The sequence below is a fragment of the Scyliorhinus canicula genome, chromosome 3 (assembly GCF_902713615.1).
Source record: "Scyliorhinus canicula chromosome 3, sScyCan1.1, whole genome shotgun sequence".
In the NCBI taxonomy this organism is placed as follows: Eukaryota; Metazoa; Chordata; class Chondrichthyes; order Carcharhiniformes; family Scyliorhinidae; genus Scyliorhinus; species Scyliorhinus canicula.
The window spans coordinates 23,439,661-23,461,857 of record NC_052148.1 but is presented as its reverse complement, the minus strand read 5'-3'; the positions used below and the strand labels follow the sequence as shown (position 1 = coordinate 23,461,857).

The window sequence follows — 22,197 nt, the reverse complement described above, 5'->3', positions numbered from 1 at the left end:
AACATCGGGGGCCGAAGGGCCTGTACTGCGCTGTAATGTTCTATGTTCTATGTTCTATGAATGGGCAACTTTCAAAAATATGCCAAATTTCCCCGCCACAGGACTTTGGAACTGGACTTTTTTTTAAAACTTGAAATGAAACACAAGGAAGTAACTTCTCAAATATACTCATTGAGAGATGGCACAGGTAATCAGACCACTCAGGGATATGTCTATCCAAAATTTTAATCAACCACTGAATTCCTGTGGCCAAAGTATGAACACTACTTCTCTAAAAGCAAAATGCTGCAGATGCTGAAAACATGAAATAAAAACAGAAAATGCTGGAAACACTCAGCAGGTTTTGCAGCATCTGTGGAGAGAGAAACAGAGTTAACGTTTCAAGTTGGTGCTCTCAAGCATCAGTGGGGGAACGTTTCAGAGACCATGATCATTGTACCGGGAGGTAAATTTAGGATCATGATAGAAAAGGACAGTCGCCAATCCAGATTAAGAATTAGCTAAAGGAAAGCCAATTTCAATGGGGCAAGGACAGAGCTGGGTTGGAAAAAATGGACAAAAGGTTGACGGGGAGAACTGTAGCCAATAGGCTAACTTCCGAACAGAAATGTTTCAGGCACAGTCGAGGTATATTCCCTCAAAAGGGAAATGTAGGGCAAACAAATCCAAAGTTCCCTGGGTGAAAAAGGAGTTAGAAATTATGATAAAGGGAAAGTTTGCTTATGACAGGTGTCAGATAGAAAATACAGTTGAGCACCAAGAGGAATACAGAGGTGCGTTGAAAAAGCTCATTAGAGAAGTAAAGAGGGATTATGAGAAAATACTTGCAGCCATATAAAGGGGAATCCCAGTCTTCTAAAGGCATATAAATAGTAAATGCTTGGTATGAGGAGTAGGGCTGATTAGAGACTTAAAAGAGAATTTATACATGGAGGCTGGGGGCATGGCTGAGCATTAAATAAATACTTTCCATCTGTCTTTACCAAGGAGGTAGATGTTACCCAGGCCATGGTGACAGAGGAGGAAACTCTTACACTAGAAGGCTTCAAAACTGCTGAGCAAAAGTGTTGGATAGAATGTCTCTACTTAGCTCAGTTCCCAGGTCCAGATGAGATGCATCCAAAGATATTGAAGGGAGAGGAGAAATTGGTTGGGGGCTGGGTATAATCTTTCAGTCTTCTCTAGGCTCAGGGGAGGTGCCAGAGGGCTGGAGAATTACAAACATTATGCCCTTGTTCAAAAAGATTGCAAGGATAAGCCCAATAATTACAGACCAGTCCGTTTAACTTCAGTGCTGGAAACAATTATTCCAGCAATTATGAAATTCAGAGCTTTTTGAAGCGATAAAAGGGTCCATGAGGGTAATGTTGTTGATGTGGTGTACATGGACTTGCAAAATGCATTCAATACAGTGCCACACAACAGACCTGTGAATTAAGTTACAGCTCAAAAGGACCAAATAGGACAGTAGAAAAGTGGATTTAAAAAATTGGCTGAGCAATAGGAAACAGTAATGGAGGATGGTTTATAGTGTGGTTCCCCAGGGGTTGGTATTGGGACCCTTGTTATATATATTAATATATATTATATATATATATATATAGTGGAGGGGACAATTTCAAAGTTTGCGGATGATATGAATAGGAAGCATTGTTATCTGTGAAGAGGATAGTGCAGAATGTCAAAAGGACAAACTAGTTGGATTGGGCGAATAAGCAGCAGATGAAGTTCAATGTGGAGAAGTGAGGTGATGCATTTTGATAGGAAGAACATGGGCGGACAATATAAAATAAGGGATACAATTCTTAAGGGAGTGCAGGAGCAGAGGGAGCTTGGTGCATACATGCATAGATCATTGAAGGTGGAAAAACAGGTGGAGAGAGCAGCGAATAAATAGTTTGCTGGGTTTGTTAATAGGGACATCGAGTACAAGAGCAAGGAGGTTACGCCGAACTTATACAAAACATTAGTTGGGCCTCAGCTGGAGAATTGTGTACAGTTTTGGGTGCCACACTAGAATGTGAATGCATTGGAGCGAGTGCAGAAGAGGTTTACAAGAATGGTTCCAGGGATGTGAAGCTTCAGTTATGGACCCTTCCCCTTGGAGAGAAGGAGGCTAAGAGGAAAATTCATAGAATAGAACCATAGAATCCCTATAGTGCAGGAGGTGGCCATTTGGCCCATCGAGTCTGCACCGACCCTCTGAAAGAGCACTCCACCTCAATTCACGTCTCAATAACCCCTGAACCTAACCTTCACATCCCTGGTCACTAAGGAGCGATTTAGCATGGCCAATCCCCTAACCTACACATCTTTGGATTATGGCAGGAAACCAGAGCACCCGGAGAAAACCCACGCAGACACAAGGAGAAAGTGCAAACTTCACACAAATCGTCAGCCAAGGCTGGGATTGAATCCAGGTCCCTGGTGCTGAGGCAATAGTGCTAACCACTGTGCCATCAAGCCGCTTTCTAATATTTAGCTTGTGATGCAGGTAAACATTGAAGACTCCTCAAAATATTTCAACATCACCAGATTTAACAAGACAAAGTCTTAGCTATGATTAAAAATTAAATATCTGCTCCTTACCCATTGCTGAACACTGCTGAATGACCGAACCGGTTGACATTGTGAGAAAGATCAGGTGTCGGCAATACAGACCACTCGTCGCAAGCTGTGGACACACAAAGTAAGATAACCAAAAGACTATCAAGCTTGGTCATGGATTAAAATGAAACCAACTTATACTATATAGTAACGTGCATAAAATTTACTTTAATTACTGGCACAATTACACTAAGATTTATTCATTATCATAAGGTTTACTTTCGAAATTTAAAGTTTTGCAATTTGTCCCACGAGAGGCTCAATAATTGTGTTATTTGTTTGCTCATAGTTTTCATGAGGTTATCAACGACATGGTGTAGGCGTGGAGCCACATGAAAACCAGAGCAGTTATTTAACATGAGACATGACCTCTGGTTACTGGTTTTAGCATAGTGGTTAGCACGGTTGCTTCAGAGCACCAGGGTGCCAGGTTCGATTCAGACTTGGGTCACTGTCTGAGCGGAGTCTGCACATTCTCCCCGTGTCTGTGTGGGTTTCCTCCGGGTGCTCCGGTTTCCTCCCAGATGTCCCGAAAGATGTGCTTATTAGGTAATTTGGACATTCTGAATTCTCCCTCTGTGTACCCGAACAGGTGCCGGAATGTGGAGACTAGGGGCTTTTCATAGTACCTTCATTGCAGTGTTAATGTAAGCCTACTTGTTACAATAATAAAGATTATTATGGTACCATACAATATAATGTCAAACCCTGCTTAGACTTAGTTTCAGGACTCTAGATGTTGGCATTCTTTTCTCAACCTTCATACTCAATTAATCAACTCATTATATTGTAACATTTAAAAACATAATGCATTGGCAGACAGGAGAAACATCAGTCCGTACCAAACCCGTGGATGACCCAATAGTTCACACTGCTGCCTCAAAGTGCCAGGGACCCGGGTTCAATTCCAGCCTTGGGTGACTGCGAAGATTGCACGTTCTCAGTGTCTGTACGGGTTTCCACCAGGTTCCTCCCACAGTCCAGAAATGTGCAGGTTCGTTGGATTGACCATTATAAATTACCCCTTATTGTCCAAATATGTGCAGGTTAGGTGGGGATAGGGTGGGGGAGTGGGCCTAGGTAGGGTGCCCTGTCAGATGGTCGGTCCAGACTCGATGAGCTGAATGGCCAACTTCTGCACTGTAGGGATTCTATGGAAACCCATTCAATTGCTAGCACTGTTGCTTCACAGCGCAAGGGACCCGGGTTCGATTCCCGGCTTGGGTCACTGTCTGTGCGGAGTCTGCACATTCGCCCTGTGTCTGCATGGGTTTCCTCCGAGTGCTCTGGTTTCCTCCCACAAGTCCTCAAAGACATGCTTATTAGGTAAATTGGACATTCTGAATTCTCCCTCTGTGTACCTGAATAGGCGCCACAGTGTGGCGACTAGGAGATTTTCACAGTAACGTTAACGGCACTGTTAATGTAAGCCTACTTGCGACACTAATAGAGATTATTATTAATTGCCTATGCAAATGCTCCAGAATTCTAAAAGTGAACAAATATTAAACTTATCTTGGTAAATATTACCAGGACGTTCTTCAGAACTGGTCCACAGCCACCTAGAGAAAATTTTCCTCCCACTAATCAGTAGCACCGGGAAACAACATTGAGTCAAATCTCTATAGGTTACTGAAGTTGTCAAACAGACCAACATTCGAGAATATGAATGTGTTTCTCAATATTAGATAGCTTAAAAGAGGTAATGAGACCAGAGATAGCACCAAGCAAAATTGTTCACGCTAACTTATTACTTGGCGGAAACACCAAGTCAAAAGCACAGTTTGCAAACATGGTGGTTCATTCTGCTCGCAAAGCTCTAGTGACAGAACTATGGGATCAGAGAGATGGAAGAGTTGATTAAACAAAAGGAAACATCTAACAAATCATTGTAGCTGAAAATTCACATAATTTGGACTGATACAGATTTTTTTTAAAGTTCTTTTATGGGATGAGAGAGTCACCGGTTAGGCCAACATTTATTGCCCATCCCAAGTTGCCCTTCAGAAGGTGGTAGTGAGCTGCATTCTTGACCCGCTGGAGTCCCTGGGGTGTAGGCACACCCATAGTACTGGTAGGGAGGGAGTTCCAGGATCTTCACCCAGAAACAGTGAAGGTCTAAGCCGGGGTAGTGAGTGACTTGGAGGGGAACAATATGAGAATATGAAGGTAGAACTTCAGAAGTTTTCGGAAGCCTATTATAAATAGGAATCTCGTCTTCAGTGCCAGGAACTCATGCTGCAGCTTCAGTCAGTCCAGGAGAGGAAGCACTGCTCATGTTCATTGGGTGGCACAGTGGCTAGCAATACTGCCTCACAATGCCAGGGACCTGGGTTCAATTCCACCCTTGGGTGACTGTGTGGCGTCTACACATTCTCCCCATGTTTGCGTGGGTTTGCGCCAGGTGCTCTTGTTTCCTCCCAAAGTCCAAAGCTGTGCAGGTTAGGTGGATTGGCCATGATAAAAGTTGCCTCAGTGCCCAGGGATGTGCAGGTGAGCTGAGGTTACGGGAATCTGGCAGGGGGGCCTAGATAGGTGCTCTTTCTGAGGGTCAGTGCAGACTCGATGCTGAAAAGAGTGCGCCACATTTGGAACAGTGCAAACCACCATAGAGTCCAATGACAGGGGAGTTCCCAATGCAGCCTATCAAATTTGGCTACAATATGCCTCAAGATGCAATCATTCTGCACCACTAGAACATGAACAAAACAAGACAATTGTTATCAACAATTTGAAAAAATTGGACAGGGAATACCTGGGGCCACATGAAGAGTACATTTCAATGCTTTCCCTAGTCTGGTGAATTGATTTAAAGATAGCAATTAGAAGAGTAAATGGATAATTGTGTTTGACTTAGGAATGCTCTGACAATATTTATTCTGTACCTTGTACAGTGGCGCACATTAAAATGAGACCTCGCCTTTTAGTTTGCATTTTGCATCTAATACCAGCTCATTAAAAATTCCTAATTTAAAAAAACTGTCACTAATCTCCTCTGATGGGATGATTAAATATACCACATGGGACTTGGACACCAAATAAGATCAGGATCATGCTCAGTTCTGTTCCAAGACACGATACCCTTGCCCGCAGAGACTCTCAACACTCAAGGCAGTGCCTATGGAAGTACATCACAGGTGGCATCAGTCCTACAGGACAATAGCAAAGGCACTAACAATTCAAAATACTGCAAAAGTTACAATTAATCTACTCTCAATCATCAGCAAAGTAATGGAGGGTATTGCTGTGACATTTTATATCAAAAAATGTATTTACCGAGTGGGGTGAACCACAGGACAAGTTATTAAAAAGCTGACTTCAGGTGACAACATGCGAGAGGAGGTTGTACAAAATGTGGATCCTGCAGGGCCCTTTTATTTTGATCGTTTTTGCCTGGTTTTTCAGCAGATTTTGTGTTCCAGCCAGCAGGTTGGTGTGAATAAGAGATAGTTGGCAGAGAAATATTCAAAGACTTCGCGAATCTGACAGCGCAGTGGTTAGCATTGCTGCCCCACAGTCCCAGGTTCGATCCCGGCCCTGGGTCACTGTCCGTGTGGAGGTTGCACGTTCTCCCCGTGTTTGCATGGGTTTCGCCCCCACAACCCAAAGATGTGCAGAGTAGGTGGATTGGCCACACTAAATTGCCCCTTAATTGGAAAAAATGCATTGGGTCTCATTTTGCAAAAAAGCCTTTCCGAAGAAGGCCACGGGTAGCCCGACAAAAGAATCGGGGAGGAAAGCTGGCAGAAGCAGCCGCACCAATAACATTAGAGTTGCTAGCGGCGGTGATGGCACAGGAGTTGGAGAAGTTTGGAAGGCAGAAGAGTGGGTAATTTGAGCAGCAGGGAACGTGCAAACTCCACACAGACAGTGACTCAGAGCCGGGATCGAACCTGGGACCTCGGCGCCGTGACGCAGCAATGCTAAACACTGCGCCACCATGCTGTCCAATTTGCAAAGTCTTTTGATATTGCTCTGCCGACTATCTGTTATCCACGTGTAGCCACCTAAGATGGACACTGGGCTAACAAAATGGAGAACTGCTAAGACTGTAGGGAGAAAACAGTTTTAGCCAGGACAAGCAGTCTGCAAAGGCTAATTAGCATTCTGCACGTAACGAAACTAGTTTATGGCCAGGTGGAAGATCTCAACCAAAGGTGTAAATAGCAAAACGCTTGGTATAGTAATGAGGCAATACAGATCTGGGCACACACAATAGCAACATTTGGGTTTGAATGGATACTTTGAGTGGACGCCCAGACGAAACGGCACCAGAAGTATCCATCACAAAAGACCCTAGAGACCGCCCCACCCATCGAGAAGAGACCCTCAGATTGGGGGATTTGTAAGACATCGATTGGGAAATCACCCAATCGATACATGGCAGGTAAAGGCCCGCCCCGAAAAGGCACGGACATTGGGGGCCCTATAAAGATAGACCCCCGCACATGGTTCTGTCTGTTTTGCTCCGGCCTCGCTGTCTGTTGTTGCTCCGGCTTGCTGTTTCGACTCCGACTCCAGCCTCCAGATCCTGTCTCCCATCATCAGCCGTTGAGCACCAGCCATCGTTCAGTAAGTGCCAAAACGACGCTCGCTACGTGAACCCGGCATTACTTATACAGTATTCGACTATTAGTGAACAGAAGGTGCAGCCCAGAAAGGAACAAAGGCATTGTCCCCTGACCTTGCTGGTTCCTACTTAGATAAGTATTTAGTCGTTTAATAGTAGAAATAAGTATTAGTCTTTAGCGTGTGCATGCGTATTTATTATATTTGTATAATAAATATTGATCGTTTGAACTTACTGATCGGTGTATAGTTTTATTACTTTGAACCTGACCTTGAAATACTTGAGGTGTCTAGATACGGCACCTGGCGACTCCGAGCTGAAAATACACACACAGAGCTGTAGCAGTGTTAAGCACACGGCCTTTAAACGGAGGCGTGTTAATACACTCCAATAAACGGGTAATACACTCAAGTAAAACGTGCAACACACGCCAGCCTGCTGGAATACAAAATTTCCCAAAAAAACAGGCAAATAGGATCAAAATACGAAGACCCTGGTAGAATCCACCTTGCGTAGCAAGGAAAGGAGATTAAAGAGCCGTACAAAGCCATCATAGGTGCAGCGTTGGGCACAATAGGAGAGCAGCTGGGCAAGACTGTCAAAGCTGCTCATGGAGAAAAGGGAGACGCTGAAGGGCATGGTGGAAGCCTTGTAGAGGCATGAAGATCAGCTTGCCTCATTGGAAGCTGAAATCAGGGGCTGGTTTAGCTCACTCAGCTAAATCGCTGGCTTTTAAAGCAGACCAAGCAGGCCAGCAGCACGGTTCGATTCCCGTACCAGCCTCCCCGGACAGGTGCCGGAATGTAGCGACTAGGGGCTTTTCACAGTAACTTCATTGAAGCCTACTCGTGACAATAAGCGATTTTCATTTTTCATTTCATTTAATTTCATTTTTCATTTCAAATGCTACTCGTGGCGGAGGGTAATAAGGGGCTGATGGCCAAAGTTGAAGATCTGGAGAACAGGTCAAAGCACCTGAATCTCAGAGCGGTGAATCTGTCAAAATGAGTGGATGGCCCGAGGGCAACTGAATAGTTTGAAGAGAAGTTCGCTCGAGGGGGATTGTTCGCCCCTCTAGGGTTGGACAGGGCTTACCAGGCACTGCGGCAGAAGCCACGGCCGAATGAGCCACCGGTGATCGTCCACTTTCACAGTTTTCAGAGAAATGAGCCAATCCTGGAGTGAGCCAAGAAGAATCGGCACATTGACTGGGACGGGATAATTATCATTTATGCATTTATCTGCACATTGGTACTGAAGTGGCGAAGCAACAGGCGGCCTTTAATAAGGCGGTACTGTACGAAAAGGGTGTGCGGTGTGATGTATCCAGCGAGACTGAGTCACGATGGACTCGAAGGATCGCTACTTTGACACACCGGAACAGACAGAGGCTTTCATCAGGGATAAAGGACTGGGATAAACTTGGGAAGGACTGGTGGGATTGTGAAGGTGAAAGTCAGGTTGGGTTGATTGCAAATATTGCAATATATTATGTCTTGGAGGTTCGGTGGGGAATTTTTCTTTAGGCCAGGGTTATGGGAGATGTCAAAGCGGTTGCATTGATATGGCAGTTTGGTACTTGGAGGGAAAGGGGAGCATAGTAAGGATGCTGGTATTTGGATGTGGGAATAAGGAGGGTGGACTAGGGGTATGGTAGTGTTAACCCTTTGTGGCTATTTTAATGGGTCGGACCCAGGGGCATCTTTCTGGGTAGGCCAGTGAACAGTAATCTAGTTGGGGGGCTGTACTTTGTTGGGCCAGTTTAGCAAATTGATTTTGGGGGTGATTTGAACTGTGCATTGGATCTGTAGGTGAGTGGGGGAGAGAGAGAGAGAGAGAGAGAGAGTAGATATATGGCAGTTTTTGCATCCTGGGGATTTTTCTTTCCCTTGGTACACAAAGTATATTCGAGGATTGATCACTTTATTAGGCATTGAACTCTTCTCGCTGGGGTGAAGAAGGCTGAGCACATGACAGTGGTCATTTCCAACCATACCCGCACCAAGTGGGCTTGGTGCTGGAGGTCGGTCGGAAGCATCGCTTGGGGTGGCGGTTTGACGAAGGGCTGCTGTCAGACCTGGAAACACCAGCACCTCCAAGTTCCCTCCAAATCACCATCCTGATTGGGAAATATATCACAGCTCCTTGATTGCCCAAGTCAAAATCTGGATTCTCGTTGCCTAATAGCACTGTTGGTGTACTTACACCAAATGGACTGTCGCGGTTCATGATGGCAACCCAAGGGTCGTTACAGATAATAATAATATTAAAATGTTGACATGGCGAAGCAATGGCCACATCCCACGAACAAATAAAAAAATGCAAATTTTGTTAACTGGAATTCAATGCTTTAGTAGACATGAAATTGATATTCCCCATGTTGTAGCGAACACCAGCTGCATCACAATAGGCCAAATATTTGAACGAGCATAATTAGTGTTCCATCCAGACAAGATAAACTTTCAAAACAAAGACAAATGCAACTTACTTTTAAAAAAACTAGCTGCAAGGATAAAGATAAATATGGAAAATTTAAATTTCTTAAGCAAACAAAAGTTAACACTAGAAAGCCAGCACATGCAGGACTGAACAGTTCCGACATTAGATATATAAAGAAAACACGGAAGATAAAGTGAAATTTCTATTTGTCGAGACAAGTAACAGACATCACCTCAAATGAAAACAGTTGAATTTTGAATTGCTCCTTAGATTTTCCAACTATGGCCTAGACTTCCTATATATCCTAAAAACAATTGGATTGTGTAGTGACTTCAGAAAACGTGCATAAAACAGTAAGGTGATACTTTGGAACGTCTTTAATCGTATTAATCCCAGGAAAAGTAATACATCACCTTTATCCTCTCTGAACCAAATTAGCACTTGCTGCATCAAAACCCCAGATTTCCTTTTGTTTAAATCCCTCCATGGCTTTGCTACAATTTCCATCTCTGCAATCTCCTCCAGTGCTGCAACCACCTTGCCAAGCTGGACTTTCCTCCAGCTGTGACTTTTTCCTCAATCCCCTTTCCTTCACCTCCACATTGGCAAGCATGCCTTCAGCTAGCTGCCCATGCATGACGCTTTGTAACTAACACCCGAAACCCTTAACTTTCCTCCATTTACAATCACTCACTTTTTGACGATTGTTTTTATTCACCCCTCTCGAAAACCTTCAGTGCTTTTGGACAGTGTTACGGGTTCTATATAAATGCAAGCAGCTGCTGGTGAAGCCACCTGGTGCAGTATTAAATCTGCCAATAACCTTGCATTGCAACGAATGAAATGAAATGAAAAACAAAATGAAAATCGCTTATTGTCACGAGTAGGCTTCAAATGAAGTTACTGTGAAAAGCTTTCAACAGTGAAAGCTTTGGGAGAACCTGAAGGTCTGAAAGGCAGCACAAATTTATGTTCATCTTTACATATCATCTTCAGCACTGCCTGCATTGAGGTGATTTTAAAAATTGCGCGTGGGTGCAGATAGAGAAAGGAAACAGAAAAGAGACATTTGGTATTCTTTGTAAAAACAGCCAAAGCAAAGGCAGCATCCGCCTGCCTTAAAAAAGTACATGATACATTTAAATGGCAATGCTGCCCTCTGCCGTATATTTCTCCACAATGTACCCCTGAAAATAATGCCTATTTTAGGTCACAGCAAAGTCAGGGCATTAATTAAACTACACCTTTCTGCTTAATTGAGCAGAAACTGCTTCTGATTGACTATTAGCCCCCTAGCACCCAAACACAATATAAAGAGTGCAGGCTGCACAAAGAAAAATCAGTTTAGGAGTGGCGACTGCAGATGATGAACTGCTTGTCTATTTGTTTCCAGAGCAAAGCTCCCAAGATTTTTAAGAGCGGGAGGGAGTAACCATCTGTTAACATGTCAAAACAATAGAGAGGTTAGCTACTCAGTGCCCGAAAGAAATGCAGAAACTGTGGTTTAGAAAAAATGGACAAATTAAGACATTTTGGGGCTGGAATCCTCACTCAACCATTTGATTTGTTCCGATTGTGACTGGAATGCTGTGCACTTGTTTGTTTTCAGTGCAGATTTGTGACATTGACAGCTGCTCCTTGTTCTGTTCGTCTCAGAAAGAGGAAATCAGTTTGATATTCCATTTCAGATGCTGATGAGAGATCTGTGGACGGGTGCAGAGCTGTGCAAACAGGGAGGAGGGGGTGGTGTAGTGGATCAGAGCTGTCAGTGCTGAGTCGCTGATTAAACTGCAGGGTTTTCAAATACAGAGTGCCTACCATTTCACTAGCTTTTCTACAGCAAGAGTCCTTGCCCAACGTTAAAAAAGCGCAAATATTTAAAGGATCCTCATTGCTGTTAACACTTGTTTGGAGCTCCATGGCAATAATTGCTACTTCAGAGCTCGCAACCCCAAAAAAATTGTCTCTTGGTCCCACTAGGAGTTGCGACCCACAGTTTGGGAAGCCTGCATTAGGGTTGCTGAATAAAGGCAAGAACTTTTACTATGCCTCAGATGTTACACACAGCCTGTTACACTCCCTGATCACTGAGGAGGGACGAGGCCGATAGATTGTGCCCTGCATTTGGTTGTGAAGCATCCCACACTCATCTATCTCCATCTCTGCCAAATATGTCAATCTCTCCAGGAAAAAGGGAGAAGGAAACAAAATGACTGAAGGTTACATGGAAGAGGACTTGTTTGGATATCAAACCTGAGCTTCAGCAATAAAATAAAAGTTCAAGACAATCATAAGTAGCGTGATATACTGAGAGTAAATCAAAAGCAAGTGGGGGGGGGGGGGGGGGGGGGGGAGAAGGAGAGAAGAGGTGGTCTGACGATCAATGCAGCACTGGAACATCATTGTACAAAGTACCCCAGTCAGTTAATATGTATGTTTCCAAACATTACTATTGAATCAAAACATAAATCATCCAGCAGCTTACCCAAGTCATAAGCCATGAAGTCCGAAGAGAAGCATTTAGCTCCATGGCTCATTGAAGTGTCATTGTGGGTGTTTCCGCCAAATACCAACATGGTTCCACTTTCAATAATGGCAGTGTGCAGGTAACGGAAGAAGCCTCGGTCTTTCAAGATTATCCTTTTGAAATGGAAAAGAATGGATATCATTCCATATGCCTTTAGCAAGTTAGTACGGCTTTAAACTAACAGTCTCCAAACACTTGTATGTCTGGAGAATGGGGGGGGGGGGGGGGGGGGGGGGGGGCGAATGCAACCATTAACAAATTTCCAGGAGCTCTTCCCCCAGAATTTCTAACAATCATAATCTTAATTAGTGTCACAAGTAGGCTTCGTAAACTGTTAAGAAATTCCTGTAAAATATTGTCACATGTTTGGGAACGCACTGTCAATACGGATACACTCCAATGGCTCTGCAACTATGAGATCATCCAATAAATATGCAACATTCGCAGGAAGCTACTGGCACCCACCCAGGGAAACCTGGCAATCGTTTTCCAAAGCATATGTTTTTTTTTAAGAAAACATTTTATTGGGGCATTTGTAATTATAACATTTGAACATTCCAAACAACAGAGGGTCCACCACACACAAAAACCCCCAGTAACATACCCAACTTCCTCCTCGCCCCAACTCCTAGCTGCACATTAATTAGATTGCCTGCCCATATTCTTCACTGCCATGCCTCCTCCCCCCACCGCTCGGGTCTCTCCTCAGGGCCTTCTCCCATAGCCCGACTTCCAACTCCCCTCCCAACTCGTCTTCCCACTTCCTTTTTACCTCGCCGATTGAGACCCCTTCCCACTCCATCAATTTCTTATATATTTACGAGACCCTCTCCTCCCCAACCCCTGTTTTAGACATCACCTTATCCTGTAGTCCCGCTAGAGAGTGGAGGGGGAAGCTTGGAACCTGCCTCCGGACAAAGTCCCGTATCTGCAGACCAAAATCCATTCTGACCCGGCAAACTCCTTCTCTAGCTCCTCTAGGCTCGGGAAACCCTCCTCAATAAAGAGATCCCCAAATCTCTCAATCCCTGCCCTCTGCCAACTCATAAAGCATCCCCCCCCCCCCCCCCCCCCCCCCCACCCCAGAGCAAACCGGTGATTATCAGAGATCAGTGACCACACCGACGCCCCCTTCAGTCTCATGTGCTGCCTCTATTGCCCCCACACTTTCAGGGCTGCCACTGCCACTGAGCTTGTGGAGTAACAAGCCAGCACGGCAGAGGTGCCGTTAACAGAGCCTACAGACTCATGCCCTTGCAAGATGCCGCCTCAACTCTCTCCCACACCGGCCCCTCCCCACTACCCATCTCCTAACCATTGAAATATTGGCCTCCCAGTAGCAGTTCATAAAGTTCGGAAGAGCCTAGCTTCCCTCCCAGCGCCCCCCGCTCAAGAAGGACCTTCTTCACCCTCGGGACTTTCCCAGTCCATATAAAACCCGAGATCTCCGTGTTCATCGTCCTAAAAATGCCTTGAAGGTGAAGATTGGAAGACACAAACACAAACAGCAATCTCAGGAGGATTCTCATCTTCACAGTCTGTACCCTCCCGCCAATGACAGCGGGAGCATTTCCCACCTACGGAAGCCCCCTTTCATTTGCTCAATCACCCTACCCAAATTTAGTTTATGAAGCTGACCCCAGTCCCTTGCCATCTGAATCCCCAGGGACCTAAAACCCCTCACCACTTTGAACGGCACCTCGCTCAGTCTCCTCTCCTGCCCCCCTTGCCTGGATCGCAAAGACCTCGCTCTTGCTCATGTTCAGCTTGCACTCTTGAGAACCGTCCAAATTCCTCCAGTATTCCCTTAATTCCTGCAATTCCCCCCACAGGTCTGTTATCTAAAGGAGTAAATCGTCAGCAGACAGCAAAACCCAAAGTCCCCCCCCTCACCATCCCCCGCCAAATATTCAAAGCCCTAAGCGCCATTGCCAAAGGGTCTATGGCCAGGGCAAACAGTAGTGGGGAGAGTGGACACCCCTGTCTTGTCCTCCTGCACAGACTAAAATACTCTGACCGAACCCAGTTGGTCCTTGCATTCGCCACTGGGGCCTGATACTGGTCCAAACCTTCCCAGGACATCCCACAGGTACCTCCATTCCACCCGATCAAAGTCCTTTTCTGTGTCCATGGCCACCGTCACCTCGAGCCCCTCCGCAGGCATCATTATCGCATTCAAGAGCCATCTAATCTTCTATACGTGTGGCCAAGATCTTTGCCAGTCGTTTTACATCCACATTCAACAGGGAGATCAGCCTATACAACCTACAACTGTACAGATCCTTATCCCACTTCAAAATAAGGGAGATCGATGCCTGCGATAAATTTGGGCCTTAGCCGATTGCATCGCCCCCAACCCGTCTATAACCTCCCCCAGCCTAATTGGTGCACCCAGGCCCTCCACCAACTCATTTATCCTCGGGAACTGCAGCAACCCCCAGGAATCGCTTCATACCCTCCTCCCTGGCGGCGGCGGGTGGGGGGTCCAATTTATACAATCTACTGTATACTTCCCGAAACACATCATTCACCCCCCGCCGGATCTACAACCACCTTTACCCCTGTATCCTTCACATTCCCAATCTCTCTCGCCGCCTCCCGTTTCCTCAGCTGATGCGCCAGCATCCTGCTGGCTTTTTCCCCATATTCATAGGCCGCACCCTTTACCCTCCTCAGCTGTCCCTCTGCCTTACCTGTGGACAGGAGCCCAAATTCCAGCAGCACTCTGATGCTCCTTCAAAAGCCCATCATCCGGAGACTCCACATATCTCCTGTCCACCTGTAAAACTTCTCCTACCAGCCTGTCCAACTTCACCCGCTCAGCCTTCTCCTTATGGGCCCGAATTGAGATGAGTTCCCCTTAATAACCGCCTTTAGTGCCTCCCACACCACCCCAGCCGAGACCTCACGTGTGTCATTCATCTTTATATATCCCCGAATGGCCTCCCTCAGCCGCCCGCTCTCACGCCTCCTCCTCCACTAACAGTCCCACACCTAACCTCCACTGTGGGTGCTGGGCCTTTCCTTTGTTAGCTTGCAAGTCCACCCAGTGTGGGGCCTGGTCTGACACAATTGCTGAATATTCAGCATCTACCACCTCAGTCAACAGAGTTTTGTCCAACACAAAAGTCTTTTTTTAATAAACATTTTATTGAGGTATTTTTATATAGTAACAACAACAAAATAAACAATATACATGAGCTCCCCCCTCTCTACTGACGATTAATTTCCCGCGAAGAATTCGACGAACGGTTGCCATCTCCGGTTGAACCCTGACAGTGACCCTCTCAAGGCGAACAGAATTTTCTCCACACAGAGAAAAATAGCCATGTCCGATAACCAGGTCTCCGACTTTGGGGGGCTTTGAGTCCCTCCATGCCAATAGTATCAGTCTCCAGGCTACCAGGAAAGCAAAGGCCAGAACATCTGCCTCTTTCTCCTGGATTCCCGGATCTTCTGACACCCCGAAAATCGCCACCTCTGGACTCAGTGCCACCATTGTTTTTAAAACCTTGGACATGACATCCGCAAACCCCTGCCAAAATCCCCTAAGCTTTGGACGTGCCCAGAACATGTGGACATGGTTCACTGGTCCTCCCACGCATTTTGTGCACCTGTCTTCCACCCCAAAGAATCTGCTCATCCGGGCCACTGTCATGCCAGTCCAGTGAAGAACCTTGAATTGTATCAGACTGAGCCTGGCACATGTTGCAGACGCGTTGACTCTACTCAATGCGTCCGCCCACAAACCATCCTCTAGCTCACCTCCCAGATCCTCCTCCCACTTGCGCTTCAGCTCCTTGGTCTGCGTCTCCTCCGACCCCATAAGCCCGTCATAGATGTCCGAGACGCTCACCTTCCCTACCCACCCTCTGGAAACTACCCTGTCCTGAATCCCCCTCAGCAGTAGGAGCAGGAAGGTTGACACCTGTTTACAAAGGACGTCTTGCACCTGCAGATACCCGAATTTGTTTCCCCTCGCCAGCCCAAACTTAAAGGGCAGCACGGTAGCATGGTGGTTAGCATAAATGCTTCACAGCTCCAGGGTCCCAGGTTCGGTTCCCGGCTGGGTCACTGTCTGTGCGGAGTCTGCACGTCCTCCCCGTGTGTGCGTGGGTTTCCTCCGGGTGCTCCGGTTTCCTCCCACAGTCCAAAAATGTGCGGGTTAGGTGGATTGGCCATGCTAAATTGCCCGTAGTGTCCTAAAAAGCTAAAGTTATGGGGGGGTTGTTGGGTTACGGGTATAGGGTGGATACGTGGGTTTGAGTAGGGTGATCATTGCTCGGCACAACATCGAGGGCCGAAGGGCCTGTTCTGTGCTGTACTGTTCTATGTTCTCCTCTAATGTCCTCATACTCTGAAAGCTCCCCTCTATAAACACATACCCCATCCTCTCAATCCCTGCCATAGCCGGAACCCCCCGTCCATACTCCCCGGGGCAAAACGGTGATTATCACAAATTGGGACCCAGACCGATGCTCCCACTGCTCCCACATACCTCCTCCATTGACCCCAAACTCTCAGGGCCACACCCACCACTGGACTGGTGGAGCACCGTGCCCGCGGGAGCAGCAGAGACGCAGTTACCAACGGCCCCAGACTGGTGCCCTTACAAGAATCCGCCTCCATACGTTCCCATGCCGACCCCTCCCCCCCCCCCCCCCCCCCAACCACCACCACCCACTTCCTGATCATGGCTATATTAGCCGCCCAGTAATAGTTGCTAAAATTTGGCAGCGTAAACCCGCCCTCTCCCCGACTCCGCTCAAGCATTACCCGCGGGGTCTTGCCCGCCCAGATGAAGCCCGTGATCACTGTTGACCCGCTTAAAAAGGACCGTGGAATAAAGATGGGGGATACAAATACAAATAGGAATCTCAGAAGGACCGTCATTTTCACCGTTTGCAGGCTCCCGGCCAGGGACAACGGAAGCGCATCCCATCTCCAAATATCGTCCTTCATTTGGTCCACTAGCCGGGCCAGATTCAATTTATGCAGCCGGTCCCATTCCCGCACCACTTGGATGCCCAGATACCTAAAACTTCCCCCTACTTAACTAAATGGCAGCTCTCCCAGTCGCCCCTCCTGTCCCCTCGCCTGGACCACAAGCATCTCACTCTTTTCCATATTTAGCTTATACCCTGAAAACAGGCCGAATTCCCCTAGAATCTTCATGATTTCTTAACAGTCTATCCAGGAATACACGTTATATGCACATGGGAGTAGAATGAAAACTCCTTACACCTTGGACTCCCAAATTTCCACCCTTTAGAAAATGTGTTTAGAAAATTAACTTTAAACAGCGATTTACTGAAGCTTGGTTTTCAGTGCATGCTTCAAGGATTGAACAAACCTTTCGGCTAAACCATTCATGGATGGGCCCTAAGGCGCTGAGTCACGCACCCCCCCCCCCCCCCCCCCCATGCACTAAATAAATGCCCGCAGCTCCTTTGCCATAGCTGATACCTTCTCTTAATAAATTCCTAGATACCAACCTAACCCCAAACAGAACCGAAAAGACGGAGAAGAAAACAAGCAAAAACCCCGAAAAAAGTCTGAACAATGCAAACCCAAAGTTTTACACAACATAGTAAAGTTCTCCTCAGTCGAAGTTCAAGGTCCTCTTTCGCCTGCTAGTCTATTCTCCCTCAAAGTTCGCTGCCTCCTCCGACGAACCAAAGTACAACTCCCGGCCCCCATAGGTCACAAATAGGCGGGCCGGGTAGAGTAATCCAAACTTTATGCCTTTCTTGTACAGGGTCGTCTTAACCTTATTAAATCTCGCCCTCTTCTTCGCGAGCTCTGCTCCCAGGTCCTGGTACACCCGAATCTCGACATCGTCGCACGTACATCGCCTCGTCTGCCTGGCCCACCTCATAATGCGTTTCTTGTCCAGGAACCGATGTAATCGTACCACCATCGCCCTCGGCAGCTCTTCCCCCCCCCCCCCCCCCCAGGTCTTGCACATCAATGCCCTGTGGGCACGATCCACCTCCAACGGTTGATCAAACTAACCTTCTCCAAGCAGCTTCTCCAGCATCTTCCCCACATACCCACCAGCATCTGATCCTTCGATTCCCTCCTGCAGACCCATGATCCGAGTATTCTGCCTCCGAGAACGATTTTCCAGGTCCTCCACTTTCTCCAGCAGCCTCTTCTGCTGGTCACGTAGCATCCTAATCTCTGCTGCCATCGGGGTGGACTGTTCCTCCTGTTCCCACACCTGCTCCTCCAACCTCTGATCGTCTGTCCCTGTGCTGCCAGCCTCGTCTCCACGCGGTCAACCACCCCGCCTTGATCGAGTCCGCCACCCGGGACAGGTCCTCCGCACTCTCCTTCCGTTGTTGGTGAACTTTTCATTTGGGGACCATTCAACTGGTCCATTGACCACTGGTCATCCGCCATCTCCACACGCATTCTCTGCTCCTTCTCGCCACCACCACCTGGTTCGTTCTTTTCCGATTACTTCTGGGTGGCAACTCCAGAAAGTAGGGGCCAATTTCTTCTGTTCTTACTTCAGAACCTTTCCTCGACAAAATCCCTGCAACAATGTGGCGCAAAGGCCACAAAAAGACTACCATGAGCAGGAGCTGCCAAATGTTCGACCGCTCACTCCATGGTCGCCCCCGGAAGTTCCAAAAGCGTATGTCAAACTAAAACAGGACTTGTGGAAAAAAAAACTTTGTTCGATGGTAAACATTGCGTCAGCAAGTGAAAGATAGAAAAATATTGAGAACTAAGAAGGACGGGTTGCATCTAAACTGGAGAGGCATAAATATCCTGGCCGCGAGGTTTCCTAGTGTCACACGGTAGGGGTTAAACTAGTATGGCAGGGGGGTGGGTACCGGAGCAATAGGTCAGAAGGTATAAAAACTGAGGGAGAACTGGGAAATAGGGCCACTATTGCTCTGAGGAAGAGCAGACAGGGAGATGTTGCTGAAAACAGCAGGACTGGTGGCCTGAAGTGCATATGTTTTAATGCCATAAATATAACATGATGTGGAGATGCCGGCGTTGGACTGGGGTGAGCACAGTAAGAAGTCTTACAACACCAGGTTAAAGTCCAACAGGTTTGTTTCAAACACGAGCTTTCGGAGCACGGCTCCTTCTTCAGGTGAAGAAGGAGCCGTGCTCCGAAAGCTCGTGTTTGAAACAAACCTGTTGGACTTTAACCTGGTGTTGTAAGACTTCTTACTATAAATATAACAGGTAAGGCAGATGAACTTAAGAGTTTGGATTAGTACTTGGAACTATGTTGTTACCATTACAGAGACTTGGTTGAGGGAAGGACAGTATTGGCAGCGAAACATTCCAGGATTTAGATGTTTCAGGTAGGACAGAGGGGGAGGTAAAACGGGTGGAGTTGCGCTACTGGTTAGGGAGAACATCAGTGTGCTACGGGAGGACACCTCAGAGAGCAGCGAGGCTATATGGGTAGATATCAGGAATAAGAAGGATGCAGTCACAATGTTGGGGGTTTACTACAGACCTCCCAGCGGGAGATGGAACAAAGAAAATTACAGCACAGGAACAGGCCCTTCGGCCCTCCCAGCCTGCGCTGATCCAGATCCTTTATCTAAACCTGTCTCCTATTTTCCAAGGTCTACTTCCCTCTGTTCCCCACCCGTTCATATATCTGTCTACATGCCTCTTAAATGATGCTATCGTGCCCGCCTCTACCACCTCCGCTGGTAAAGCGTTCCAGGCACCCACCACCCTCTGCGTAAAAAACTTTCCACTCACATCTCCCTTAAACTTTCCCCTTCTCACTTTTGAAATCGTGACCCCTTGTAACTGACAACCCCACTCTTGGAAAAAGCTTGTTGCTATCCACCCTGTCCATACCTCTCAATTTTGTAGACCTCAATCAGGTCCCCCCCACAACCTCCGTCTTTCCAACGAAAACAATCCTAATCTACTCAACCTTTCTTCATAGCTAGCCCCCTCCATACCAGGCAACATCCTGGTGAACCTCCTCTGCACCCTCTCCAAAGCATCCACAACCTTTTGGTGACGTGGCGACCAGAACTGCACACAGTATTCCAAATGTGGCCTAACCAAAGTCCTACAAAACTGTAACATGACCTGCTGACTCTTGTACTCAGTACCCCGTCCGATTAAGGCAAGCATGCTGTATGCCTTCTTGACCACTCTATCAACCTGCATTGCCACCTACAGGGTACAATGGACCTGAACTCCAAAATCTCTCTGTACATCAATTTTCCCCAGGACCATTCCATTGACCATATAGTCCGCTCTTGAATTTGATCTTCCAAAATGCATCACCTCGCATTTGCCTGGATTGAACTCCATCTGCCATTTCTCTGCCCAACTCTCCAATCTATCTATATTTTGTTGTATTCTCTGACAGTCCTCCTCGCTATCTGCAACTCCACCACTCTTTGTATCATCTGCAAACTTGCTAATCAGACCACCTATACCTTCCTCCAGGTCATTTATGTAGGTCACAAACAACAGTGGTCCGAACACCGATCCCTGTGGAACACCACTAGTCACCCTTCTCCATACGACTTCACTTTTTCCATCAACCTGCCATGGGAAACCTTATCAAACGTCTTACTAAAGTCCATGTATATGACCCTCGCTTCCCTCAGTAACCTGGGATCGATCCCATCCGGTCCTGGGGACTTGTCCACCTTAATGTCTTTTAGAATATCCAAAATTTCCCCCTTCCGTATGACAACTTGACCTAGAGTATTTAAACATCCATCCCTAGCCTCAACATCCGTCTTGTCCCTCTCCTTTGTGAAAAGCCAAAGATATTTCATGACCCCTTTTAGCCCTCTTTATTGCGCGTTTGAGGTTCGTCCTACTTTCCCCATATTCCTCCAAAAGCTTCATCAGTTTTGAGTTGCCTCGATCTTATAAATGCTTCCTTTTTCATCTTAGCTAGTCTCACAATTTCACCCGTCATCCATGGTGCCCTAATCTTGCCATTTCTATCTCTCATTTTCACAGGGACATGTCTGTCCTGCACTCTAATCAACCTTTCCTTAAAAGACTCCCACATTTTAAATGTGGATTTACCCTTAAACAGCTGCTCCCAATCCACATTCCGTAGCTCCTCCCGAATTTTGTTATAGTCTGCCTTTCCCCAATTTAGCACTCTTCCTTTTGGACCACTCTTGTCCTTGTCCATGAGTATTCTAAAACTTACGGAATTGTGATCGCTATTCCCAAAGTAATCACCGACTGAAACATCAACCACCTGACCGGGATCATTCCCCAATACCAGGTCCAGTATGGCCCCTTCCCGAGTTGGACTATTTACATACTGCTCTAAATAACTCTCCTGGATGCTCCTTACAAACTCTGCTCCATCTACACCTCCAACACTACACGAATCCCATTCAATGTTGGGGAAGTTAAAATCTCCCATCACAACCACCCTATTGCTCCGACATTTTTCTATAATCTGTCTGCATATTTGTACCTCTACTTCTAGCTCGCTTTTGGGAGGCCTGTAGTAAAGTGCCAACAATGTTACTGCACCCTTCCTATTTCTCAGCTCCACCCATATTGCCTCAGTGCTCGAATCCTCCATCGTGCCCTCCTTAATCACAGCTGTGATATCATCTCTGACGAGTAATGCATCTCCTCCCCCCTTCTACCTCCCTCTCTATCCCTCCTGAAGCATCTATACCCTGGGATATTCAGTTGCCGGTCCTGCCCTTCCCTCAATCAAGTCTCAGTAATACCAATAACATCATATTCCCAGGTACTGATCCAAGCCCTAAGTTCATCTGCCTTACCTGCTACACTTCTCGCATTAAAACAAATGCACCTCAGACCACCTGTCCCTTTGCGTTCATCAACTCTTCCCTGTCTACTCTTCCCCCTAGTCACATTGAGTTTATTATCTCGTACCTTACTGGCGTTAGTTGCTCTTCTTTACTGACCTCTAACTTCCTAATCTGGTTCCCATCCCCCTGCCACATTAGTTTAAAACCTCCCCAACAGTGTTAGCAAAAGCACCCCCTAAGACATTGGTTCCAGTCCTGCCCAGGTGTAGACCATCCGGTTTGTAATGGTC

At 46.7% G+C, this 22,197-nt stretch overlaps 1 protein-coding gene across 1 annotated transcript in view; it reads right to left on the bottom strand.

Annotated features, from left to right (window-relative positions):
* atrn (attractin) overlaps positions 1-22,197 on the bottom strand; it is a 382,044-nt gene that overhangs the window by 245,060 nt on the left and 114,787 nt on the right. Inside the window, exons 11-12 of the mRNA XM_038792945.1 lie at positions 12,102-12,256; positions 2,590-2,674 (exon numbers count right to left, since the gene is read on the bottom strand). Of these exons, the coding sequence (XP_038648873.1) occupies positions 2,590-2,674; positions 12,102-12,256 (240 nt within the window). The remainder of the gene's footprint in view (positions 1-2,589; positions 2,675-12,101; positions 12,257-22,197) is intronic.